This window comes from Perca fluviatilis, chromosome 1, assembly GCF_010015445.1.
Source record: "Perca fluviatilis chromosome 1, GENO_Pfluv_1.0, whole genome shotgun sequence".
Classification (NCBI taxonomy): Eukaryota; Metazoa; Chordata; class Actinopteri; order Perciformes; family Percidae; genus Perca; species Perca fluviatilis.
In genome coordinates this window covers 25,882,746-25,909,932 of record NC_053112.1, presented here as the reverse complement: position 1 = coordinate 25,909,932, position 27,187 = coordinate 25,882,746, and the positions used below count along the sequence as shown (strand labels likewise).

At 39.9% G+C, this 27,187-nt stretch overlaps 1 protein-coding gene across 21 annotated transcripts in view; it reads right to left on the bottom strand.

Annotated features, from left to right (window-relative positions):
• Positions 1-27,187, bottom strand: part of ank2a (ankyrin 2a, neuronal) — a 100,525-nt gene that overhangs the window by 48,319 nt on the left and 25,019 nt on the right. For 6 of the 21 annotated variants that reach the window (XM_039798729.1, XM_039798735.1, XM_039798822.1 and 3 more), the window contains 36 exons: positions 26,812-26,910; positions 26,542-26,727; positions 26,063-26,086; positions 25,570-25,578; positions 24,824-24,922; positions 24,273-24,371; positions 23,971-24,069; positions 23,507-23,704; positions 23,007-23,105; positions 22,728-22,826; positions 22,420-22,518; positions 22,038-22,235; positions 21,793-21,891; positions 21,476-21,574; positions 20,938-21,135; positions 20,584-20,682; positions 19,992-20,090; positions 19,767-19,865; positions 19,552-19,650; positions 19,363-19,435; positions 18,183-18,309; positions 17,895-17,973; positions 17,702-17,805; positions 17,225-17,260; positions 16,308-16,532; positions 16,093-16,191; positions 15,374-15,528; positions 14,797-15,008; positions 14,493-14,700; positions 14,152-14,248; positions 12,955-13,183; positions 12,492-12,617; positions 12,239-12,361; positions 12,100-12,132; positions 11,995-12,016; positions 355-10,086 (listed from right to left, as the gene is read on the bottom strand). In XM_039798729.1, the coding sequence (XP_039654663.1) occupies positions 355-10,086; positions 11,995-12,016; positions 12,100-12,132; positions 12,239-12,361; positions 12,492-12,617; positions 12,955-13,183; positions 14,152-14,248; positions 14,493-14,700; positions 14,797-15,008; positions 15,374-15,528; positions 16,093-16,191; positions 16,308-16,532; positions 17,225-17,260; positions 17,702-17,805; positions 17,895-17,973; positions 18,183-18,309; positions 19,363-19,435; positions 19,552-19,650; positions 19,767-19,865; positions 19,992-20,090; positions 20,584-20,682; positions 20,938-21,135; positions 21,476-21,574; positions 21,793-21,891; positions 22,038-22,235; positions 22,420-22,518; positions 22,728-22,826; positions 23,007-23,105; positions 23,507-23,704; positions 23,971-24,069; positions 24,273-24,371; positions 24,824-24,922; positions 25,570-25,578; positions 26,063-26,086; positions 26,542-26,727; positions 26,812-26,910 (13,780 nt within the window). The remainder of the gene's footprint in view (positions 1-354; positions 10,087-11,994; positions 12,017-12,099; positions 12,133-12,238; positions 12,362-12,491; positions 12,618-12,954; positions 13,184-14,151; positions 14,249-14,492; positions 14,701-14,796; positions 15,009-15,373; positions 15,529-16,092; positions 16,192-16,307; positions 16,533-17,224; positions 17,261-17,701; positions 17,806-17,894; positions 17,974-18,182; positions 18,310-19,362; positions 19,436-19,551; positions 19,651-19,766; positions 19,866-19,991; positions 20,091-20,583; positions 20,683-20,937; positions 21,136-21,475; positions 21,575-21,792; positions 21,892-22,037; positions 22,236-22,419; positions 22,519-22,727; positions 22,827-23,006; positions 23,106-23,506; positions 23,705-23,970; positions 24,070-24,272; positions 24,372-24,823; positions 24,923-25,569; positions 25,579-26,062; positions 26,087-26,541; positions 26,728-26,811; positions 26,911-27,187) is intronic. The other 15 variants (XM_039798745.1, XM_039798722.1, XM_039798874.1 and 12 more) reach the window with 11 other exon arrangements.

Here is a 27,187-nt window from a genome sequence, read left to right as displayed (position 1 = left end):
CTGCATTAAAATTGTTAAAGATATTACTTCTTTAACAACATGGCCATCCAATCTTGAGATTGCATTTACACAGATGGAAAAATAACATACCAACATGCAAAACACCACACACACACACACACACACACACACACACACACACACACACACACACACACACACACACACACACACACACACACACACACACACACACACGAAAACACAATGCAAGATGGGACAAGACAAATCACAACACAAAAGACAAACACAAAAAGACTAATGGTGACATTATGTTCTTAGGAATAGGAAAAGGGTCTTGCTGCCGAGGAGAAGAGATAGGAAAGCAAAAGCTCATGTAGGATCTGGCCATACCTGGCGTACATTCTGGAGTTGGCTCATCGACGATTCTCTGCATCTGAGTTTCCACCGTGTCATCCCAGGCAGGCCTGGATTCAAATACATGCTCTATCCCAGAAGATGGTTGCACAGCTGGCAACGGGTTGCCTTCAGAATCAGAACTGTGTGAGGCTGGGATGTCATATGTGAAGATAACAGAGTCTGGACTTCTGTGACTAGCGCTGCTTATATCATCAGCATCCAAAGAAGACCTAACAGATGTTTTAGTTGTCTTAGAGAGTTGGATGTCATTCCTTTGGGGAGAGGAGAAGGAGATTGATTGAGTTGGAGGTTTCTGTTGCGCCATGACAGGAAGTTTGGAGAGGGAAAGTTTGGATTCATCAGTGGGTTGACTACTGTCAGAATAACTCCTGCTGGCTTTATTAGAGGCTTTACTTCTATCACTATTGGCCTCAGATCTAGTCCTACGATCCACATTTGAGCTTTTTTCTGCTTTTCTTTGAACCCGATCAAGCTCAGATTTCTGTGAGTCTTTCATGGTTATATCCAAAGGTGGGGGTGAATCCTGATGATATGCTGGGATGCCAGCATCTGCAGCCGAAATGGACATCTCTATAACTGAGCACTGGTCTTCTTCATCTTCATCCTCATCATCATCATCATCAGGAGAGGAGTCTGAGGAATCATGGCTCTGCTCTGAGTATGCTGAATGGGCAACTGTGGATGTGTCTGATTGAAGGTCAGCTATAGTAGAATCTAGATAGCCTAGACCAAGGCTTTCAAGGTTTCCAACCTCACTTTGAGTGTTGGTTAGTCTCTCCAAAACACTGGGGGAACCAAGCTGTACCTCTACGGAGCTGCCAAGATCAGCTTCAGAAAGTGTCTTTTCACTCTCTGATATGTCACTTAAAGGTTTGGTGATTGTTCTGGGTTTGGGAGTAGGAATTGTGTCATTTGCACCCTGAGTCAGATATGATTTGGGGATCTCTTGAAGGGTTGTATCTGTAATATAATCATTTTTCTCTAAATGTAAAGACTTTGTTTGACCTTCCCCAGTCCCCTCTGGTACAACTTCATCAACTGGATGTTCCCCTATATGAAAAAATGCATATCCTTCCCCTTCATCAAAACTTCTTCTTGTCATATCAATAGCTCCCCCTCTGGTCATTTCAAAAAGCTTCCCCTCTTGAAACTGAAATGGATCAGGGGTTCTTTCATCACCTGGTGTTTGAATAGGTGATTTATCAGGTGTTTTTCTGTCCTCTGCAGGACAAAGATTTATCTGTTCTTCAGCCTCAAACTGTGCACTGAGGACTATATCATTTTTACCTTCAAACCCTGGAATAACATATTCTAGTTCTTTAGTGCACACTATAGCCTGAGGTTTGCTAACAGAACCTGAACCATCTATCAGTGATGACTCAACTTCTTTGTCATCATCTGAATGGTGCTCATCTCTCACACAGCTGGAAAAATGTGTGTCAGTGACTGAGGACCGTTCACCTTCTACAGCTTCTTTATCTTTGTGTATTTCAACTTCTCTTTCTGCCAACAGTGCCACAGACTCCTTACTTTCTGAACACAATGAGCCATCAACTGATTGAGTAGTTTTGTGTTGTGACTTGATTTCCACCTCCTTAATGCTCACACTAATGTCTGTTGCCTCACTAAGTGTGTGAGTGCTTTCTATCACACATTTTTCAGATGTCTTCTCTAGTGTATCAAGTGAGGAAGTCTGTATAACTGGGCCAAATTTTAGATCTAGTTCATCCTCTCTGAGATCGCCTGTCTCTGATTTGTCTCTCTTCATTTTAGCCTCCTGTTCCATCTCCTCAAATGTTTTGATCTTTGCAGCCATTTTAAACATCTCCTCTTCTGGAGTTAATTGTTTATTGGTAGCATCATCTTTACTATCATCTGCATCAAGAGAGTCTTGCCTTATGAGCATGTGAAGATTGTCATTGTCACATATTTTGGTGTCAGAATACATATTGCCATCAATTACTGTCTTTGCTGAGCAGGAATGTATGTCCTCCTTTATCTCACTTCCCATTTGGTTGAACTCATAGTTGTTTTCTTGCTCTTCATGCTCACTTTCATCCCTGTAAATATGTTTGTCATAAGAATAACATGCTTTTAGCTGGGAGGCATAATCCTCGTACACAGCTGTCTTGGCTGGCATGTTAAATTCTGTGTCCTTTGATTGGGTCGGACTTCCTTCAAGAGAGTCTGGACTAGGGGATTCTCCAGTAGGGCTTGGCTCAATTGAATCAGGGGATTTGTTTGAAGATATATCCTCCATGAGAGGACTTGCCTCTAGTGAGTCTTGATGACATGGCTCTTTAGCTGGGTCAAAAACCACAGTGTTTAGGTTCTCCAAATTGGTCGGTCGTTGCGATGTCTCAGAACTACTTGGTAGCAAAAATGTGTGTGTCTTAAGAATTGAATGAGCAGCAACTACATCAACATCTTTATGATCATTGTAACAGTCATCCACTGTTACATATGACTTTGTAATGCAAACCACCCCTTCAGTAGAGTCATTAAAATGTGACGCTGCACATGGTGAGGATTTATCCTCACCCTCGTTAGATGAGCAACTCTTGGGTCCTTCATCTTCATGGGAACATGTCTGCCATCCACTCTCCAAATCTCCCTTTTTATTGAGGTCCACAAAGTCTAAATGTGTATCTTCTAGTAACATCATCTTCTGTTCAGGGGAGAATGTAAGAGTTTCTCTCTTAGTGTCTTTTGTTAATATAACTTCTTTGTAGCTGTCATTGAGTACCTCCTCTTTTGGGTGGCATTTTATCACTACTGGCTTTTCCTTTAAATATTGATTTAAGTCAGTACTGAGCAGTGACAACATGCCTGTCATGTCCCTCTCAGTTGAAGACTGTTGTTGTGTCTTTCTCTTGATGCAAACTTCTTGGAATGGTCTCTCCAATACAGAACTTGGTGACAATTCTGTGACTCCAACTACGTCAATCTGTATGTGGTCATTTGCCTCTACACCTATCTTATCCTCCAAATTACTGCTTGTCTGAATAACTTGTTTGTAGCTCTCATGGACTAGATCCTCTTCTGGGTGACCTTGTATTGCCACTGGCTTTTCCTCAAGATATTGGTCCAAGTCACTACTGAGAAGTGACAACATGCCTGACATATCCCTCTCAGTTGCAGACTGTTGAGGTTGTTGTGTCTTTCTCTTGATGCAAACTTCTTGGAATGGTCTCTCCAATACAGAACTTGGTGACAATTCTGTGACTCCAACTACGTCAATCTGTATGTGGTCATTTGCCTCTACACCTATCTTATCCTCCAAATTACTGCTTGTCTGAATAACTTGTTTGTAGCTCTCATGGACTAGATCCTCTTCTGGGTGACCTTGTATTGCCACTGGCTTTTCCTCAAGATATTGGTCCAAGTCACTACTGAGAAGTGACAACATGCCTGACATATCCCTCTCAGTTGCAGACTGTTGAGGTTGTTGTGTCTTTCTCTCAATGCAAACTTCTTGGAATGGTGTCTCCAATACAGAACTTGATGACAATTCTGTAACTCCAACTACGTCTGTCTGCATGTGTTCATTTGCCTCTACACCTATCTTATCCTCCAAATTACTGCTTGTCTGAATAACTTGTTTGTAGCTCTCATGGACTAGATCCTCTTCTGGATGGCATTGTATTGCCACTGGCTTTTCCTTTAAGTATTGATTTAAGTCAGAACTCAGCAGCTTCAACATTCCTGACAAATCCCTTTCAGTTGCAGACTGTTGTTGTTGCTGCTGCATCTTTCTCTCAATGCAAACTTCTTGGAATGGTGTCTCCAATACAGAACTTGGTGACAATTCTGTGATTCCAACTACGTCGGTCTGCAAGTGGTCGTTTGCGTTTACACCTATCTTATCCTCCAAATTACTGCTTGTCAAAATAACTTGTTTGTAGCTCTCATGGACTAGATCCTCTTCTGTGTGACCTTGTATTGCCACTGGCTTTTCCTCAAGATATTGGTCCAAGTCACTACTGAGAAGTGACAACATGCCTGACATATCCCTCTCAGTTGCAGACTGTTGATGTTGTTGTTGTGTCTTTCTCTCAATACAAACATCTTGGAATGGTGTCTCCAATACAGAACTTGGTGACAATTCTGTAACTCCAACTACGTCTGTCTGCATGTGTTCATTTGCCTCTACACCTATATTATCTTCCAAATTACTACTTGTCAGAATAACTTGTTTGTAGCTCTCATGGACTAGATCCTCTTCTGGGTGGCATTGTATTGCCACTGGCTTTTCCTCAAGATATTGGTCCAAGTCACTACTGAGAAGTGACAACATGCCTGACATATCCCTCTCAGTTGCAGACTGTTGAGGTTGTTGTGTCTTTCTCTCAATGCAAACTTCTTGGAATGGTGTCTCCAATACAGAACTTGATGACAATTCTGTAACTCCAACTACGTCTGTCTGCATGTGTTCATTTGCCTCTACACCTATCTTATCCTCCAAATTACTGCTTGTCAGAATAACTTGTTTGTAGCTCTCATGGACTAGATCCTCTTCTGGATGGCATTGTATTGCCAATGGCTTTTCCTTTAAGTATTGATTTAAGTCAGAACTCAGCAGCGTCAACATTCCTGACAAATCCCTTTCAGTTGCAGACTGTTGTTGTTGCTGCTGCATCTTTCTCTCAATGCACACTTCTTGGAATGGTGTCTCCAATACAGAACTTGGTGACAATTCTATGATTCCAACTACGTCGGTCTGCATGTGGTCGTTTGCGTTTGCACGTATCTTATCCTCCAAATTACTGCTTGTCAAAATAACTTGTTTGTAGCTCTCATGAACTAGATCCTCTTCTGGGTGGCATTGTATTGCCACTGGCTTTTCCTCAAGATATTGGTCCAAATCACTACTGAGAAGTGACAACATGCCTGACATATCCCTCTCAGTTGCAGACTGTTGATGTTGTTGTTGTGTCTTTCTCTCAATGCAAACCTCTTGGAATGGTGTTTCCAATACAGAACTTGGTGACAATTCTGTAACTCCAACTATGTCTGTCTGCATGTGTTCATTTGCCTCTACACCTATCTTATCTCCCAAATTACTACTTGTCAGAATAACTTGTTTGTAGCTCTCATGGACTAGATCGTCTTCTGGGAGGCATTGTATTGCCACTGGCTTTTCCTCAAGATATTGCTCCAAATCACTACTGAGAAGTGACAACATGCCTGTCATGTCCCTCTCAGTTGCAGACTGTTGTTGCTGTGTCTTTCTTTTGATGCAAACTTCTTCTAATGGTGTCTCAAATACAGAACTTGGTGACAATTCTGTGATTCCAACTATGTTGGTCTGCATGTGTTCATTTGCCTCTACATCTATTTTATCATCTGATTTACTACTTGTCAAAAGAACTTGTTTGTAGCTCTCATGGACTAGATCCTCTTCTTCTGGGTGGCAGTGTATTGTCACTGGTTTTTCCTCGAGATATTGGTCACTACTGAGAAGTGACGACATGCCTGACATATCCCTCTCAGTTGTAGACCGTTCTTGGCGTGTCTTTCTCTCGATGCAAACGTCTTGGAATGATGTCTCCAATACAGTACTTGGTTTAAGTTCTTTGAGTTCAACCACAGCAGTCTGTTCATGTGTCTCTCCACTTATATTATCCTCCACACCAGTACAAGTTATTTGCATTTCATCACATATTGTAATTGTTTGCTCCTCACTCCAGGATTTTTGCATTTTGGTGAGAGTAACTTGTTCAAATTTCTCCTGGAAAACGTCCTCTTCTTGATGCCTACATTTTACTGGCCTGTCCTCAAGGTACTTGTCTAAGTCACTGTTAAGCAGTGAAAGCATCCCTGACATCTCCTTTACTTTTGTAGACGGCCGATATAAAGCCTTTCTCTCTACCCACTCTTCCTTCATTGGGAGTTCTTCAGTCAATGTTGCTTGGGTTTCTTTAAATTCCCTTGCCATTTCTTCACCGCTCCTTGTGACCTTTTGTTTCACTGTATCACAATCTGTTTCTTGTATTGTGCCATCCACTGTCACTCCTTTATTTTCATAAGTGAAAGATGTGAACATTTCAAATTTCTCCTGCACGTCATCCTCTTCTATCGATCGACTAGTCACAGACATCGCCTCTAGATACTGATCCAAGTCACTGTTCATAACTGACAACATAGCTGACGTATCTTTTACTTCTTTAAATTCTCTCTTTACTTCTTCACCTTCCCATATAATTGGATGTTCGCCCATTGGTGCTTGATATATTTCTTGTTTTGTGCCATCCACTGTTGCTCCTTTATTTTCATCAGTGACAAATGCAAGAATTTCTTTATCTTTGTCCATGGATAAAATAGTTTGTTCAAATTTTTCCTGAACAAAATCATCTCCTTGTGGCTGATGTGCCACAGGCCTGGCTTTTAGACACTGATCTAAGTCACTGTTCATTAAGGCCAACATTCCTGACATATCTTTTACTGCAGTGGATGCCTGGCTAGATGTGTTCCTTTCAATATGGACTTCTTGAAGTTGTGGCTCATCGATTTCGACTTCAGTGTCAGTTTGTGTAAAGAATATTTTGCTTTCACAATCAATTGTTGTGTTATCTTTGCTTGCTCCATGAAGCCTCTTCTCCTGTGAAGGTATGATGTATGTTTCTTCACTCTTAGTGGAGTAAGTAAGCATTTCATTGGTCATTTTATGTGTCACTGCAAGTCCTTCATGATTCCCGCTCTCCCCTGAGCTGGAACAAGAGGTCCTAATATCAACACTAGTGTTTGGGGATTCAGCCATACCTTCATGCTGGGGACTCTCAGGACTTAGATCATCATCTTTCATTTGATTCTCAATAGGAGAAACACCTTCCCCAAAATAACTTTTCACACAGGGACTTGAGATGGATGCTGGATTTGTATCAGAATCAGCCAAGGTTTCCTCCTCAAGTGCCTCCAGCTGATCACTTACATCTTCAGCTGTTGATGTCTGCTTGAAAAGCTGATACTCTGGACTTTCTTCCAGCTCAGCCTTTATATCAGCACTGAAGTCCTCAGAATGTCTGCGATCAGGACTGATCTGTGTGTCTTCAGATAAACTCCTACCAGTGCTTATGACTGGTTCTCCTAACTGCATCCTGCCCTGGCTTCTCCCTGACAAGTCTGGCTCTTCTCTCTCAGGGCTAACCCTTCCATCATCAAACTGATCATCAATTTCTACTGTCTCTCCAAAATAAGCAATATCTGAAATTAGCTGTAATTCCACCGAGTTATCTCTCCTTAAGAATACTGTTTGTGCCTCCAAATCCAATTTTCCACATTCGTCCACATCACTTTGGGGATGGAAAATTGTGATATTCTGTATTTGGGATTGTAATTTTTGCTCCTGTGTGGGACTGTCTTCAGTCATCTGAATCTCTTCAGGACCTACCGATGTAGATATTCGTGTTGGAATAGAAGATGAAGCAATGGCTTTGTGTTCACCCAGGTCAGCTTTACTTTTCAAAGGGTCCTGCCCAGTCTGGAATGCTTTCATCCGCTCCTTAACAGACATAGTCTCTTTCTCTGACAACTCTGATGCTCTTGTCTGTGGGATAACACTTCCATCGTCACATTGAATTGTATCTGCAAATTTTACTGTCTTTCCAAAAGAAGCATCTAAAATGAACTTTGATTCCTCAGAGTAATCTCTGTTTGAGCTTACTGGTTGATTCTCTAAGTCTGTTTTGTCATATTTCTTGACAACACTCTGTTGATGGAAAGTTTTGAGGCTCTGAGTTTGGGTTTGTGATTTTGGCTCCTGAATAGGACTTTGTTCAGTCCTTTGTATTTCAGAATCTCTTGATTCAGATGTCAATGTTGAAATGCAAGAAGCCACAGCTTTATGTTCATAAAGCCCAGCTTTAGTTTTTGAGGGATCATGCCCAATCTGGAATGCTTTCATCAGCTCCTTAACAGACATAGTCTCCTTCTCGGGCAACTCTCGTGCTTCTCTCTCTGGGCTAATGCTTCCATCGTCACACTGAACTGCATCAGCAAATTTAACTGTCTTTCCAAAAGAAGCACTATCTGAAACAAACTGTGATTCCTCAGAGTTATCTCTAATTAAGCTTACTGGTTGATCCTCTAAGTCTGTTGTGTAACATTTCTTGAAATCACTCTGTTGGTGGAAAATTGTGAGATTTTGAGTTTGGGTTTGTGATTTTGGCTCCTGTGTAACATCTTGTTCAGTCATCTGTATCTCTTCAGAATCTCCTGATTCAGATATCAATGTTGAAATGCAAGAAGTCACAACTTTGTGTTCAAAAGGCCCCGCTTTGGTTTTTGAGGGATCATGCCCAGTCTGGAATGTTTTCATCAGCTCCTTCACAGACATAGTTTCCTTCTCTGACAACTCTGATGCCTCTCGATGTGGGCTAACACTTCCATCGTCACATCGAATTGTATCAGCAAATTTTACTGTCTTTCCAAAAGAAGTACTATTTGAAATGAACTGTGATTCCTCAGAGTTATCTCTAATAAAGCTTACAGTTGGGTCTGTTTTGTCCCACTGCTTGACACCACTCTCTTGATAGAAAGTTGTGAGTCTCTGAGTTTTGGTTTGTGATTTCGGCTCCTCCATAGGACTTTGTTCTGTCCTGTGTATCTGATTAGAATCTTCTGATTCAAATATCAATGTTGAGATACAAGAAGAAGCCACTGCTTTGTGCTCAAAAAGTCCAGCTTTATTCTTCGAAGGGTCCTGTCCAGTCTGAAATGCATTCATCAGTTCCTTAACAGACATAGTCTCCTCTAATCTCTCAGTCTGAGATCTGGGGGATTTAGGGGACTTGGGAACTCTGGGAAGTTCTGGCATGTCTGCCTCATTTTTCCTTGTGGCGATAGAAGATTTTGACTGAGGAATTAGTTCCTGGGTATTTTTTTGGACCTCCTCCTCTTCGAATTTGTTCTGTAAAGCTTTAACTCTGTCCTTTATTGATCCTATTGGTGTCTCAACCACTGATGGAGAAGCTGGAGGATCCTTATCTGTGGAGGGTACAAGGGCACTTTCCTTAAGAACAACATTTCCATCTAACGACTCCTCAGAGCTCATCCTTTCCAGCTCACCCTCAGAGCTGCTACACCCAGAACGTTCTCTATCTCTAAGTTTCTTCCTAATAGGTTTCTTGATATCTGGGGGGCGCCGTTTGCCATCACGCTTTACAATAACCTGTTCAAATCTATCTTGGACAAGGTCTTCTAGAGAACCACTTGTCACTAGGGGTCTCTGTTCCAGGTATTGGTCCATGTCGATGCTAAGATGTGAGACCAGGCCTGTCATGTCTCGGAACTCTATGGCAGACCTACTTGAAGTCTTCCCCTGAATGCAAATCTCCTGTAAGACAGGCTCTTCGACAGGAGGATTCTTCATTTCAGCAGTCTTAGTCTCATAGAGTGAACCCCATATCTCTTTTTTAGCATCATCTTGTTGCACTTCCTGTCTAATATCATTTATGCCACCTCTTTGAATCCCTCCAACCTTTTCCAGCTTGTCTTTGAACATAACGGCCAAAGGCTCGTTTTCCTCCAACCCTCTTGCTCCAGCTCTCTCTGCATATATTAAGTGCTCCATTTGCTCTGCATTCAAAATAGCAGACATTTTGACATCCGACATGTCTGAGAGAAGGTCCGGGCTTGCAAGTGTTGCTGGGTCAAGAGGTTGGTTAGTTCTCAGGGAGAATGTCTCAGTTGATTCAGACTCATCATCTTCAATTAAAAACGTTTGATAACAAAAAGGGTAAAGAAGATAAGGGATAAATTAAGTGGGAAAGAGAGACATCAGAAAGTTTTGATCAAGACAATGCCATCAAAAATCCATCTTCTGTTCACAGAGTAAGGAGAAGAATGACAGAGCAGAGGATAAGGAAGTCTTGAAAAGAAGACCAAAAAGAAGATGACAAAGTGATCCAGAAGAGTTTGAAGGGAAGAAGAGCAGCATAAGCAAAGCCAGGAGGAGTAACCAAACAGGTAGAATATGGACGAGAATAATATCAATCTTATATGTTTGACTACATATTCAGAAAACTTACACAGAACATAAAAAAGAACCAAAGGGAACAAAGAAATCTACATATGGAACAAAGGGACAGGAAGGATAACAACAGAACTTCTCAAGATTGTTGCTGACATGAAGAGTCATGTCTGCCTACAAATTTCTGTTTTAAAACATAGAAAACATAATAAACTTCGAAAACAAAAATGAATAGGGTTTTTAGTAAGAAAAGGTGTGAAGTAAGTAATGAATGTCAATTAAAAAACCCTAACCCTAAACCTTTTGGGTCTGATTTAAAGTTTTACAATACTAAGAATTTATAAGCAATGTAAAGTAATGAATTTATTCACTTAACTTTGAAAAATGGCATAATATTGTATAGTAAAATACATTTTCTAAATTTATGAAAGAATTTGCATTTCTTGTGGTGTCACATATCATTACAGGTTAAAATTAGTAAATTATGTTATACAGAAATTTACTCTGTTTTGTGACCTTATAGGACTATTAGTTGAAATACAGCAACAAAGTAATGACATAAAATAATTATGTAAAAAGATGAATGGGGATTTTGATTTATAATGAATGAATGAAAGCAACTCAGAAAGGTTGGTAAAATGAAAGTACTGAACGTCAAAGTAAAAAGAGAGATTCATACAAAATGAGTGACAATTATAAAAAATAAACCAGCAATAAATCTACACAATTTAACAAAGAACAAACTAATTATGTTGTTTGTCAATTATTTATCTACAGAACAACAGCTGTGTTTTCAGCATGTCACTGGTAAAAATGTTTGATGAATGTGACAAGATCAAAGAATCGGTCAAAATGAATTCTTTTTATACTTTATATTATTACCACAAAACATAATTCTCAAGATAAGATGAAATTCTAACACAAATACTTTGGAAATCAATGCAATTTTGAGTGCATTTGAATAAAAAGTATTATTTTGACCTTCATTTATGATTAATAAAAAAAAGCAGTACAAAAAGGGTACAACTTTGTAATAACCATCATTAATAAATGGTTAATTAATAGTTAGTTAAACTTTAGATAATAGTTATGTTACTAAATTATTGCATTACTTTTAATTTGCTAACATTATTAATTATCATTTCTTTGTTTGTTAACAGCAAAATAACTGTGAACTTAAATTTGATTTACTATCAATTTACCATTTATTCCTGATGGTTATTTTAAAGTTTTACCAGAAAGGGTAATGGGTGGGAGAAAGTCAGTGGGGTTTGGAGTGAGGGGAAGGCAGAGTATATCAGCCATAGCATAGCTGCCAATAACAAACATGTAACTATACACAGGTTAGTAGAGCAAAATAAAAGAGCGAGGTTAATCCAAATAGAAAGTAGCATATATCAATCAGTGCATCTCTCAGCACATAAAGATGTTCATATTTGTAAACTAATACTTGACAACCTTTATGACCAGTAACCTTATGGTAATCAAGTGATGTTGTACTGGAAAAATAAATATACAATATATACTTAATTCATATAGAAATTATACTATATTTGCACCCTCAGTACAAACACCAATGATTGAAAATGGATTGTAAAATGTCTAAAATGCATGCATATACAAAACAACAGAGCTCAGCTTACATTTCTTGTCACTCCTCTCACTCTGCAAGATAAAAAAGCATAGTTAGTTACAAACTAATTATGATATTGTTCTATACAGTACTGTATCAAGTACATTTTATTCACCTCATCATCTGCATCTTGGTCTGAATCAGACTCCTAAAGGGAATCATAAAACAGAGAGAAGGAAAACAATGCAGTTACTGCACCTAAAAATAACGTCCTATTGTTAAACAAATACAAACTGAGATGTATTGAAACTAACCTTTAAGTATGTTGGTAGAGTGATGTTAAGGTTGCAGATAGCATTGTGGTTAAGAGCACGATACGTGCGTGGTTCTTTGGTGAAGGACAAGCGACCACATGGCTCTTGTGCTGTGTCTCTGATCTGTTCATTAATTAAAACAACAATTTAGTCTATTGTTTACATATATTTGTATATACACATATCTTAATTTCTAAATCTCTGAGTAAATAAGTAAATATTTTAGAATTTTTTTATCCAATGTGTGTCATACTTTGATGAAGAGGGCCAGTCTGTTCTCTTTGAAGGCAAAAAAGCTGAACACATGGTGCTGTCCACTTTTGGTAAGAGGCACCAGGTTTCCAAAGCAGTCAGCAAATATGGGTTTTCCCTCCAGCACCTGTGTGTGGATAGGAGAGCCGTTTTCATGATAAAAAAAACAATTATGTATTCAAATCTTAAAAAACAGTGTTCTCAGAATGTTTAAAGGACACAAACTATATTAATACAAACCAGTTAGTAGGCGGTATCTGCACTAACCTCTTTCTGTGTCCCTTAAGATATCCACCAACTTCCCTCTTCACTACACTTTTCCCATAATCTTCTGCTTTCCTTCTTTATATGGCTAAAATGTGGCTACAGATTAATTCAGCATTACTTCTCTCATTTCTATGCTCACTCCCCTTTAGATGAACCCATTCTCATACTCTTATTTATTCCCCATCATCACACTGCACCTCAACATCTCGGCTACGGGCAACTTCAGTGAAGTTCTCTTGTTGCTCTAGGGTCTTGTCCATCTTGTCGTCCGTCATGCAGAAACAGCGCAGACGGGCCTCAATGGGGTCAAGTGTCTTAGCAAAAATGACAAACTTGGCCATGTATGGAACACAGATGATCTCTCTGTACAGCTGAGAGCCAAAACTAACAGACTCCTGGATCTGTCTGCAGTCTATCAGCCAGAACCTAGGAGTGTGAATGGCACATTTAGTTGAATCACTTACATAAAGAAAAGGAGTAAATTAAAGTGTTAAAGTGATGGTTCGGAGTAATTTCACCCTAGGGTCCTTTGCACCATGACCTCGAGCCAAACACCCCCCCAGAAGCTTTTTTCACCTGGGTCTAACATTGGGAGAGTTAGCGTAGAGTAGCGTTAGCCGCTGAATAGCTTAGCGCAGAGGCTAATGGATCCGAAGTGTCTCTTAACATTACCCCACTAATAATGCCCGAAATGATACCAAAGGTCTACACTAGTATATATAGGTTATGCACTCATAAAACGATGGATTGTAAAAGTTTGTAAGTACACCAGAAGGTTATGTAAATAACACTTGCCTGCAGCGCTTCTGCTCTCTGCTGTTGTTGTTGCTGCTGTAAGACGAGTGCTTAGGGACATCTACAAATTACAACACCGAAAAGAGATGCAACAAAAATATTTTTTAATTTAACTTATTTTTTAAAGTAAGTGCTGTAGTCTAACTAGCAGGAGACAAGTAACAATTGAGGTAAGTTTGGAGACATTACCTTATTTAATCATTAAATTAATAAATATTTTTGTTGCATCTCTTTTTTTGGGGTGTTTTCGATGTCCCTAAGCACTATCTACTGCCCGGTAGTAACAGCAGCAGCAGCAGCAAGAGCGAAGCCAGCAGGCAAGTGTTATTTACATAAACTTCTGGTGTACTACTTTACAAATTTTACAAAATCCATTTTTATGAGTGCATAACCTATTTGTACTTTACTGTAGACGTTTGGTATCATTTGAACGGGGAATTATTCCAATCTATACTCAGCTGATAACCTTCGGGGGGGTTTTTTTTTTTGGCTTTCGAGATCAAGAGTGAAGACTCTAGGGTCTATTCAATTCGAAAACACTTTAACGCCTATATGTAAGTACATTTGATTCCACATTGAAAAATGTAGGAAGAATTTACCTCGCTGACACGTTTGTAGTGAAGGACACACATTGGTTAACAAAGGTGAGAGGCGTGGAGCCAGTAATGTCCTCCCATTGGGCAGGAGTAGTTCCACCTGAAACACAGACCCATGATTTTTTACCCAACCTGTCACGGCTGTTCACTCTTTTTTTTGTATTTATAGAAAAGAAAAATGGTGACAGGATTTCGCAATCCAAGCATGCATTGATGGAGTATTTATTTTGACGAGTCTACATCACCACAATCAGCTAGTCGTAGCTGATAATGCACTGTGATGTGTTCATTTTTATTTTATTGTTTACTAACGTTGATGATAATTGATTATTTTAATTACTTACCTGTAATGCTGCAAAGCAAACGTAAGGTGGGGGTCTCCCCACTGTACACTCCGCTTGACCCGTCACTATTAGAGCTCTTGGGAATAGGGATTGTCATGGTGATTGGTTTGTGGAACTTCCTCCTTCTTGGCTCCAATGTGACAATTGAGCTGAATGTGGCTTTGTTACCAAGAACCTTTCTTACCACCTCAACATCAATGGGCTGAGCCTGGGACAAGGTACAAAATGTATCAACATAAATGTATTAGTTGCTAAAACTTTGAACATTTGATTCATGTCTGGCCAAGAAATGTACTGTACGTACCTGTAGCCCAACTCTGATCTTCTTGGTGAGGGCTCCTTCAGGGAAGACAGCCTGGACCTGGGGCACAAGAGTGCTACTGAGTACCCCGCCCTCTGGTCCAATCAAATGACTGTCCTGCTTAATGCGTGACACCACCGCAAAATACTGTGGGAAGTCTCGGGTGATGATGCGGCATATTCTTTTCTTTTCAAGCTCCTCTGGGGAATCAAGTTCTGTGAAGATCAAAAATATTTAGCATAAATACCCTAGGAGCAGTGAATTGTGTGAAGTTTGGAGAATGACATTTCAGGTGTACGATTATTTTTTAGTTAGTTATTAGTTTCTTCTTTATCCATTACTTTCCCTACTTTCTGCTTCCCATTATTATCCCATCAGTGTAATCTAAATGGTAAGTCTGGCCTGCTTCACTACTCTACATTGGCCTGTATTAAGGCTTACTTTGATCATATTATGGATCTAAGTTTCTGTTCTGTTGGTTTTCATGCATTGTTTGCATGATAAAATGCTGTGATGTAAAATATCAAACCCTATCACCAACCCTTGGTTAGCTTATCACAGTCTAGTTAGGATCCCTTACTTTCATCCATGCCGTTAAGTATCTGGTTTAGTTCCTCTTCAGTGAAGTCACAGTGGTGTTCCCTCCAGCTCTCTCCTGTCTCACTTCTCAAGATCACTAGCTCTCGCTCTGTTCCCCGTAGGGCTGCAAAATGGGGGATCTCCACAATTACAGGCCTAAAAGGGTGACAAGGTAAAGTCAAATACAAATTGAAATTAAAAGTACATTTGTGGTAAAAGTTTGACAGAACTGGCTTCATCAGAGATACTGTAATATGATGTTTGGGTTGATTTATGCATGGAAAGAAAGAAACAAAACAAATAGGAGCACAAGATTCAAATTTGTGTGTAAAAACATCAGCTGCATTACATGCCTAGTAGAACAAACATATTCATGAAAAAGTCATTTGAAAAATATTTCAACAAAAAGAGAAAATCCATTCCACATCAGGAGCAAAATCTACGAGAAACAAGTCTGGGGATTGGTACTACAGACTGAGGAAAGCATGGGGATAACGCAACAACACAAGACAACAGGTCGGGTGGTTTCAGACAAAGGCTTGCACTTTTATAGTACCAAGAAAAAAGGAAGTAACAAAATAAAAGACAAAAAAAAAAAAACATTACTCATAAATATCTTATGGAAAACTCAAACAAATCTCAGGTGGACACAGTGGAAAAATATGGGTGAGTATGTGATCACTTCCAGAATGGTAAGGTGTCCCCCAACCATAGTCCTACCCGAGGAACTTGGTTCCTGGAGGACCCAGCTGCAGGATGCGACTGACCAGGCTCTCACCCTCATTTAGAGGGGGTGGAGCTGTGGGAAGGTGGAGCTTACTGATCCATGCGCAGCACAGAGAGAGAATGAAGAAGAACATATGAACACACCACACAACAGTGTAAACACACTCACACAAGACAATACACGCACACAAACTCAAACACACACTTACCCCAGGAACTGGGCTCCAGTGGGTCCCACTTCAATGATGCGACCAGCCAGCCCCTCACCCTCCACCATAGGGGGCATAGAGGCCAGACGGTGTCTCTTCACCAGCCTGCATGTCACCCGTGTTGGTGCAGAACACTTTCTTGGTGGCACAATGATTCGCAGGCCATTGTGACGGCAACCACGCATGGCCCCGCCCCTGGCATCTACCATGAAGCTGACCAGGAAGCTGAAGAAGAGGGTCCGGCAAGATGTCAAATAAATTGTTTTTTAAGATTAGTGGTTAATAAATGCAATACCTCGGCACAGATGTTAAATCTGTTGACTATGAGCCTCCATGCAGACAATATTAAAGTAAGAAGGAACCATTTTAATGACCCCATTCAGTACTGATATAACAACAAGCATATCTCAGCAGATAATAATAATTTAATTTCATTTCATTCCAGCCTTTTCTCTTTCCAGTTTCAGTCCACTCAAAATGTAATTTGCAAGCAAGTCAAGCAAGAGGAGGGCATTGATCAAGATTATTTCTGGATAATCTTGTATGTCAGGGAGCAAATATATATTAAATATTAACAAGTATTAAGTTCTTACAGTAATACTCAAGGTTTCTGAAAATGAAAAGTTAGCACATATTAACTTAAATATGTCTATAGTCAAACTGCAACTGTACTCCTGTACTTAGAATTTGAGCAGATGCTCAAGATTAAAGGAGTCAGATCTGCATCAAGAATAAAAAACTTGATTGAGACATCTCTAGTAAACAAAACCTGGACATGTAAAGTCGTGCATTATGAAATCATGCGGACAGATAGTATGGTAATGAGAAGATAATTTAATAGTGAATGAGAAAAAAAGTACGGGCACAGAGGAGAGAAGAACGAGAGAGTAGCAAAAACAAAGAATAAAGAGTATCACCTGCTGTTGTCATGGTCTAGGCACGGAGAGGAACGGCTAGAAGCAGAATACAACAACAGACACACACACACACACACACACACACACACACACACACACACACACACACACACACACACACACACACACAATCACACAATCACAAACACAGCCAACACAAGAGAGTGCACAAAGAGGCAACAAGGCAATGAACAAAAAGAGAAAAAGAATAGGTAAATGTGAGAAAAACCTGACCAGAGACAGAAAAGACACAGCAGCAAAGATAAAAGAATAAAAATAGAGAAAACCTGGACGTGAAGGAGTGAAAAATTAAAATTGATTTAGACGTGACTCATACACTCCTGATAGTAAACAAAAGCATGTGAAAGATGGAGTCTCCATTTCAAGAATAAATGCACATCTTTAGTGTCACTTTTACACCAGGGAACGGTGTAAATGTTTGTGTGTGTGTGTGTGTGTGTTTGTGTGTGTGTATACCCAGAATGTAGCAGACTGGAGGATAGCACCACATTATCAAGGTGCTCAGCACCCCAGCTCAGACGGAACGAGTCCTTATCGTGCTCTCTAGACAGTGCTGACACCTACAGACCAACAAACAGGCCAGTTGGAGTCACAAAAGCCTAAACCAACAAAATGACAACCATACACTATTTGTATGCTTTGTCCTCACCTGGTGGCTTGTAAGCATGTCTTCGATGAGAACTCCCTCTTTCTGATGGAAACTTTGGTGAATGGGAGTGTGCTGCGGCCTGTTGTGAAAAAGCAGGTTGGATTTCAGGTTGGAGTGTTTTTATATGTTACTGCCTGGTTGTGTGTTTGCATCATGGCAGGTCGGTCAATGGCAGTGGATGACAGTATGGGCAATGTGTCATCACCTGCTTTACACCTGTGCTGTCATTTGTTATGTTTTTGTGTTGTTATGTAAGTGTGAGTATGTACTGTATGTATTGTTCGTGACCTGTCCAGGTTGTGGCTCATGTAGCTGAAGCCGTCCAGGTAGTGTCCTGGCAGAGAGTCATCTCCCAGCTCTCTGAGATCCTCCGCTCTCAGATACTCTCCTCCATCACCTGTCATAGTGTCCTCACCTGGGAAACAAAGATTTGCCATTTGATATATTGCATAGAAAGAAAGATTAATTTTTTTTGAGAAACTAAAATTGTCCACCTGGCCAGGAAGTTTTGGATCTTTTATAACTGTACTGTATTTATTCAAACAGGTCCACAGTCCTGCTGCTTGTATTTTCCATCTCAGCTCATTGAACCATTTTAAAACTTCCAGTCTTGGCGGAGGAGGAGGACTTGCAACATACCAGCTGTGATTTGAACGCAAGATAATTTTCTCCTTGCTTAGATTTGCATTTTTCACTCATCAGAACGGCCACCATTTGCGATCTACGTCTGAGCAGTGCTCGCAAATTGCTTTTGTGAAACGGTTCACTGGTTCTGAAGACTTGACAACCTTGTTGAAAATAGATTTTTGTATGTCATCATAACTTAGTCAGTTCATTCCTCAATTATCTGTAATTATCATAACTGTCATGTTCATATCAACAGCCCCACACATTTCATACAGTTAGTTTCCACTATTGCATTAAAACCAGTCAATTCTGATTACACCCAATAAACAACGAGATGTTAGATCATGGAAAGGTCTTCTTATCTAAAATCAGGTATATAAACCGCACAACAAATATCAGCCATATAAAGACTCTCTAGAGGCAGGCTCTCTGGGGATCGGATTTTGAAGTAAAAGGCTAGAGACAAAATTCATTGTTTTAGCAAAAACTAAATGCATTACTGAACACTACCAATATGTCACACCGATTGGTCACAAGAACACAAATAAAGTCCACACCAAGCTGGCAGAGCAGGGCATACATTTTGCAGTACCTTCCAGCTCCACAGACATCTCAGATAATGGCTCGTCTTCCAACCTCAAAGCTATGAAAGATACAGCTTTAAGACCCACGGCTACATCACCCACAATACACAGCTCTTTATATTACTGAACAACGGAAAAGAGAGCTAGCATGTGTTGTCCAAGGTCAGTTTTGAGTAATAGTATCTGTAGCCTAAAAAACGCTGACAGTACAGTACACAGTTCTTTGTTGTTTGCTTTCTCTGTTTAAAGCAACTCACCTTCTTCATCAGACACATCAAGGATCTCAGTCATGGTCTCAGGAACATTGAGCTTGTGTTTCTCTGTGACCGTCTGATGTGACCCCCATTCACAGTCATGGACAAACAACCAAATTAGAGAAAAGTTCATTAGGTTTTCTGGAAAATTTAGGACAAAACATCCTGATTCTTGAGGTACCACAAACTTACCGTTGTGGTAGTGATGACCTCCTCAGTGACGACTTTCAGTGTGTCCACTACAGAGATGTAACCCAGACGTCTGGCAATAGACAGAGCAGTGTTTCCATTCTAACAGGAAGACAGAGATAGTGTTAATGTGACAAAAAAACTTACTTTCTTTCTTTTCTTTTAAAAAAACATTGCTTATTACTGTGAAGAGAGTAAATAATTTATTTTCTTCTTACCACTGTAGTAGCATTGGGATTGGCACCATGTTGTAGCAACATATTGATAATATGTGTATTCCCTTGTTGTGCTGCCTGATGAAGGGGTGTGTATCCATTCTGTAGAACAACATATTTTATATATCTAAATTAACAGAGACTTAAACTGTATTATGTCTTGTGCTTTATTTTGCAGTTTAAATTGATCAGCGTTTCTACACATTAAGTTTGAAATTTGAAGTCTACCTTGGTTTTGGCGTTGACGCTGGCACCTTGCTGTAACAGGAAGTTCACCATCTTGGCATTGCCATAGTGACATGCCACTATGAGAGGGGTGTACCCGAGCTGGAGCATAGAGAGAATGAGAAGGTGATACAGAGAGAATTTTTTTTCCAATTGTGTCTGCTTTGTTTTTGAAGAAGCTGTGTATAGCAACATAGATCAAAGCCCTCTGAATGATGTAGATGTATGATGTAGACATTGCCATGCTTGTATAAAGACAGCAGGTGGCAGATGTGCTGAATTTGTATGTACAGTATGTGTTACAATTTGTGATTTAGTGAGATTGTCGTGAGTAGTGAGATTCCTCACATTTAAAAAGCAGCCGGTAAAACACAATCTCTTGCGGTGAATGCACATAAAATAAGCTACATAATACACCGGGGATTCCCATTAATTAGCCAGCGGGTGTAATTCCAAGATGTTCTACAGTAGGACTTCAACATAGAAATTAAAAACAAATCTTTGTCTTCACTTCCATAAATTCACATCATTGGTGACTAGTTTGTGTCTGTGTATGCCTTTTAGTGTGTTTGTGTGTACATAAATGCGTGTGTACCTTAGTTTGCTGATCCAAGTTGGCATCATGCTTGGCCACTACTTCTGCTGCATTGACTCTGTCTTCTTGGGCTGCGAGATGCAGAGGCGTCAGTCCGGTCTGTAACATACAGAGCACAGAGTTGTCTTAGTGTTGTGTGTCTATCTGTGTGTGTAACTACTTAGGTAACTACTTGTGTAACTCAATCCCTTTTGCATATTCTGAATGGTTGCAAGATTAAAGACATACGATTTAATTCTTATGTCCTATGAAAATATAAGATCTAATGGTGCCACCTGCATCCTTAGTAATAGATGCAGTGTCTAATCACCAAGTCAACCAAAGTATTAAAATGCGTCTATGTTTGTGTGTGACCTTGGTGGCTGTGTTGACGTGAGCTCCTTTGCCCAGCAGCAGGCTGGCCATCTCAGCGTGCCCTTCCTGGACTGCCAGGTGTAGAGGGCTGACTCCCTGCTTGGTCAGAACGTTGGTCTCTGCTCCATACTGCAGCAGTGCTAATGCGATGTTCGTCTGGTTCTTTTTGGCTGCAATGTGGAGAGGAGTGTAGCCATTCTGGAAAGGGAGGAAGGTGAACAGTTAGATGCTATATTGCATATTGTTGCATATTGATGATATATTGTTGATGCTATCAACAACATCACTCCATATGGTTAAAAAAATCTAAAATATCAAGAATATCTCAGGTTTTGGTATCAGCTCCTAAAAATCAAAGTATTCTCCAGCTCTTGGTGTCACTACTATAATCAATAAGATCTTGTAGTAAGCTGAAGAAAACGGTTCACCTAAAAAGTAAAATGCAGTGCTTGATCACAAAATAGCTGCTAAAGCAGAATGCATCACATATTGTGCAAGTGTCTGAAGTACTGTTCTTCTTTAAAATCCTTTGTCTAACCTTTGCAGTAGCATAAGGCGATGCCCCTTTATCCAGCAGCAGCAGAGCTACTTCTTGGTTGTCATAATGAGCAGCCACATGCAGCGGAGTCAGGCCATTCTGTAAGAGGAAGCATTTGATTTAATAATTAGTATTTCTGTTATGGAACAGTGTACGTTTATGATTTTGTTGTTTTTCTCTTCCTGTGTACAACAATTCTTTTCTACCCTATAATGAGGCTATTTCAGAGACACAATTGTCCTGGAATAACCTCACACCTTTTCTCTATTATGTTCCATAGTATTTGAATGTATAAATAATCCTGATTTTCGAGTCACCTTGCCAGCATCATCAGGGAGAGCTTTGCGTTGAAGGAGAAGTTTTGCTACATCGAGGCTTCCATACTTAGCTGCTACATGTAACGGAGTGAATCCTTTCTGTGGAGGAAAAAAGGGAAAAGTTTGTTTCAAACCTGCATATTCAAACTGTTTAACTGGATATTTGTGAGCCTAAATAAAAAATAAAAATCTGTTTGTTTGATCAGGTATGTGTCGGTGTGCATCATGTTCTATCCTCTGCTCACCTTCGTGGCCAGTGAGTGTGAGGCTCCGGCCTCCAGCAGCACGGCAGCAGTCTCTACCTGGCCCTCCCTGGCCGAAATATGGAGGGGAGTGTAGCCGTTGGTGGTGGCAGCATCTGGATGAGCCATGTGCTGCAGCAGCAACTGGACAATGTCAGTTTTCCCCAAACGGGACGAAATGTGGAGGGGAGTCTGGTCCTCCTGTGGTTGAGGGATGAAAAGGCAGAGAGACAGTTTGAAACAATTATATTAGAAAAGATCCACACACAGTAGCCAGAGCTGAGGCAGGCGACATGACCCATGAGTATGTGTGGATGAAACATTGCTTATTTATGATAAACAGAGGAAACAGTGATTAACTCTGATGATGCGACAGATGACTCACCCTGGCTATAGCATCAACCAATGCTCCATTCCTCAGCAAACAGCGAACCACTTCCATCTGACCTGCTCGTGCTGCCATGTGGAGAGCTGTCTCACCACGCTGATATGCAAAGACATTTGCAAAGCATTTATCAGTTATGATGCTGTGCTGAATGAAACACGCAGGATTTCTAAAAATACCTGCTTCTGTAGGTTGTTGCATTAGAAAAACTGATGGTGGAAAAAATAAAAGTACTGTTTACTTTATTGCCTTATGTATTTCTGACTACTGACTACAGAGAGCTGAATAAACTATTTGTCAGTACTCACAATGTTACGGACGTCAGGAGATGCTCCATTCTGCAGCAGAAGTAAAACGATGTTGAGGTGGCCCATGAAGGCAGCTACATGGATGGGAGTCAGACCAGACTAGAAACAGCAAGAGAGAGAGAGAGAGAGAGAGAGAGAGAGAAAAAAAAAAAAAAAAAAAAAAAAAAAAAAAAAAAAAAAAAAAAGGCAGAAATATGAGCATAAAATGCAAAGTTCCTTACAGAAAAGTGTTCTGTATTTACAGGTGCTGTTCTGAGACATTCCCACAAAGTGTCTTACCTCAGTAATGGCCTGGATGGAGGCTCCATATTTGACCAACAGTTCCATCACCTTCACCCTGTTCTTCTTACAAGCGATATGGAGAGGAGTGAAACCGTTCTGGTAGAGAGAGAAAAACAGAAATAGACAGATAAATACTATATTTACGAAATGTAGACCTTTATCGGATTCTTACAGGTAATTTGGCACTGATCAGGAGCATTTACGTAGTAAGTAATGACGTAATGAGGCAGTAAGAAATTGTATATTGGTAAATTAACACTAAATTTAAAGTATGACTGTATGTCTTCTTTTCCACTCTTGATTAATGGTCTCACATCTTACTGAAGAGAATGATGCTGTTTTACTATGTTTAATTTGACAGGCATTATAGGAATCAAAAGCACTCTGTATTGTCTGAACATGGTTATGTATACCTGCATGTGTATATACTGTATTTGTGAGTATGTGTTGATAGCTACTTTGTGCTTGTACAGTTGTTATTTCCTGTGAATCCCTACCAATGCTCTGACATTGGGATTGGCCTTCTTGTCCAGCAGAAGCTTGGTGACTCTGTAGTGGCCGCAGTGAGCTGCGACGTGCAGCGCTGTGAGGTAGTCCAGTGTGACATCATCAACAGGCGCCTTGTACTGCAGCAGGAGTTTAACACACTCTATGTGGTCTCCCTGGGCTGACATATGCAGTGGGGACAGTCCGTTCTGTGTGAGGACAAGGGTGATGGTGCATGGGTAGGTGCAAAAAGTCAGAAAAAGCATTTACATTGAAGAGATGGCAGAAATGAGAAGCTAAAGAATGAGGAAACACAAGTAAAATATACTGTGTGCTTTTCAATTGAAATACTACTGAAAGCCTGATGTTTTTTGATTGTATCACAACTATGTCCTAGAGCAAAAATACACATTAATTTAGTGGTAGGAAAAACTCCGGGGTATGCTGATCCAGTAATGGCACAGCCATACACTACCTTGGTTCTGGCTAAGATGGGAGCTCCTCTCTCCAGCAGGATTTCAAGTGCTGGGTCATGACCACTCCTGGCTGCACAGTGCAGGGGGGTCAGCCCATCCTGCGGGACAATCACACATGCACAAACGAAGGCACAAATGCATAAATATACACAAAGTGTAGACATTAATCCAGTCTGTTTCGACAATAGAGGCAATCCACAATTGGTTGGTAGACTATTAGGCAGTCGCTAGGGGGCGGCTGCAGAATTGTGACTATATATATATATATATATATATATATATATATATATAAGAGTCTCACCCTGGTTTTAGCATCTATCTGAGCCCCTCGGTCCAACAGCAGGGCCACCATGTTGGTGTTGCCTCTCTTGGAGGCCACATGGAGAGGCGTTATCCCATTCTGACAAGGCAGGCAAAAAAACAAAAGAAAGTTAACTTTACCACAAATACTCATACTCACTAATCAATTTACACAGCTGACATTAAAACATAATTCCAATGCCACATCGCATAGAAAGTCCTAAAATCTGTTTTAATAATAATTTAGTTTGTATGGTTTAAATCCTTCTGAGTTGAGGGCAATAATATACAGTTACATCATTAACTACCCAACTGCATTTAATGAAACTGAAACTTCATGGACCAATCTCAAGAAAGCAATGCAGCTGAAAACATGCAAAAACGAATGCAACCTTGCAACAGGCTAAGGGAAAATGCAGTTATTAAAGACTAAGATTAAAATGGAAAGTTCTATGGTATATGGTAAAACGTAAACACACTCTAAAAACACAAATGTTTTAATAGACAGCAGTACAAAATGTCTTGATTTGTTAAGTGAAAATGGGGCGATACCCTGGCTGTGAAGTCCACAGCGGCTCCTCTGTTCAGCAACAGGGTGGAGACATTCACGTTACCATAGTGAGCCGCGATGTGCAGAGGGGTAAACCCACTCTGTTTGAGACAGACAAGGAAAGAGGGAAGGAGAGAGTGAGAGGGAAAGGAAAGATAGGTTAGAAGACACAAAAAATGAAGAAAGAGAAGATTGGTTGAACAGGTGAGGAAAAAGGAAAACAGTTGCAAGAGAAGAGCAAAGTAAGATGAAATGAGACAAAAGAAAGAAAGAAAGAATAAATTAAAATAAGAAAGAAAGAGAATAAATGAAAAAGAATATAAGAAAGAAAGAATAAAAGAAAAAAGAATGAAAGAAAGAAAGATCAGATTTTGCCGTGGCAGATACAGGAAAGAAACCTGACTCTACTGAAGCAGTGCAACAATGAGGCAGCATGCTGAAAAAATAAACTAGACACATCGATGTAAGAAGCATAAAAAAATGAGCATACCCCAAAATAGCACAGGCAATACATAATGCATGCAAAACCCCTGTAATTCTGCCATGCTTGCAAAAAAAAAAAATGGTGAAAAAAATCAAAGCAGTTTGGTTTTTGAATACCAAAAGTTAAACACAAAGGATATTTAAAAACAAAACTGAAATAAACAAAGCAACTACACACTGTGTATCTGCTTGGACGGACAAATGGACATTTATATATAAGCCATAATATCTATAGTACACAGCTGTAGGTGGGTTTACTCCTTACCTTCCCATTCTGATAGACATGGTGCAATTTAATTAAGAAACAGAGTTAACTTAAAGATCAACAACGTGTTTCAGAGAGGTAAAACAATGCTATCAACATGCTTTGAAGTATACATGCTGTAGGTTATGCAGAAAAAGGCAGTAAATATAAAATCAAAGTTTGATTGGAATGCTATCATTTTTTCAGTCAAGTATCAAAATCTGTAACGCTAATTCATTTTAAAGAGAATTTAAAGAAATGAAAAACAATCTTTAATTAAAATGCCATAAACTAAAATTCTCTGGGATCTATGAATACAACACAATGTCTGTTGCTGTCAGCCATGCAGGAGTGTTTAGCACAGCATAGTCACCTGCATGCGTTCATACTAATGGTACATAATTCTGACATGCAGGAATTCCTGTCCTTAAAGTCATCAGGACAAAAAAGCTGAAAGAGATTGTTAAAAAGTGACAAAAAGGAATTAAATGAAGAGGTGATAGAGTCTGTATACCTCCGTAGTTCTATTGACCATCATCTGGTTAGGATGCATAGAGAGAGAAAGGGGGAATAGGATGTAGGGTTGTTAGGGAAAGGGGCTTACCACAACATTGACATATAACACAGGGTAAGTTTACAAGGTCACACAAATAGAAAACAAAAAGCAAAGACGAGGAAGCAAACAAAGCATTCTGAGAGAGGCTCTGTCTATTAATATGATCATATTCCAAAATGATGGGCCAATAAATCGATAAAATAAATAAACCTGTCAACAGGAAAAATCCTCCATTTAGTCAGCACAAAGAATTTCAGCCTTGGCTGACAATAAAGTTGTATCGTATCGTATCGTAGATGCATTATCACACACTTACTGCTTCCCTCAATTCCTTCTTCCCTATCCCATTTTGTAATTACATTCTCCCCACTCCCATCTGGCACTCCCATCTACGCCTCTCTCCTCCCTGAATTTTTTCCTCCGTAGCCTTTCCTCACCTTAGACTGGACGTCAGCGTTGTGGTCATTCTGGAGCAGCAGTGCGGCAGACTTTGTGTCGTCTTTGCGGGCTGCGATGTGCAGGGCTGGAAGGCGGACCTTACCCTTCGTGTCGTGTTCCAATAGCAGGGAGACCACTGCGTTGTGGCCCTGCTGGAGAGCGATGGCCAGTGGCGTAAAGCCATCCTGGAGAAGCAGAGAAAAATAAACAAGTAAAATTAATTCAATCATTTTAGAGAAAAGAAGAGGAAAATAGGGATTTTAGTATACCTCTGTTGCAATGCTTTGGTTCCCTTCATTTTCCAACATGTATCGCACCACCTCCAAATGATTCTCTTGGGCTGCCATGTAGAGTGGAGTGAAGCCATTCTGTAGAGGCAAATGCATACAGTCCATATATGCACACACACATAATTCATCATATTCAACCAATCATAGTCTTGGTATTGGTTGGCCTGTAACAATTATTACATAATTGTCTAATCGCAATTTTTTTACACAATCGCCGTTTCTTTGTTTAACTGCAATTAATTGCTAACATTAGCTAGGAATTGTTTATGGTAATTGTGAGATTTATGTTCATTTAAGCCAAAAATACAATGTTTTATGATAATAAAGAGGCGTGGTTTACTTCATAGTACCTTCT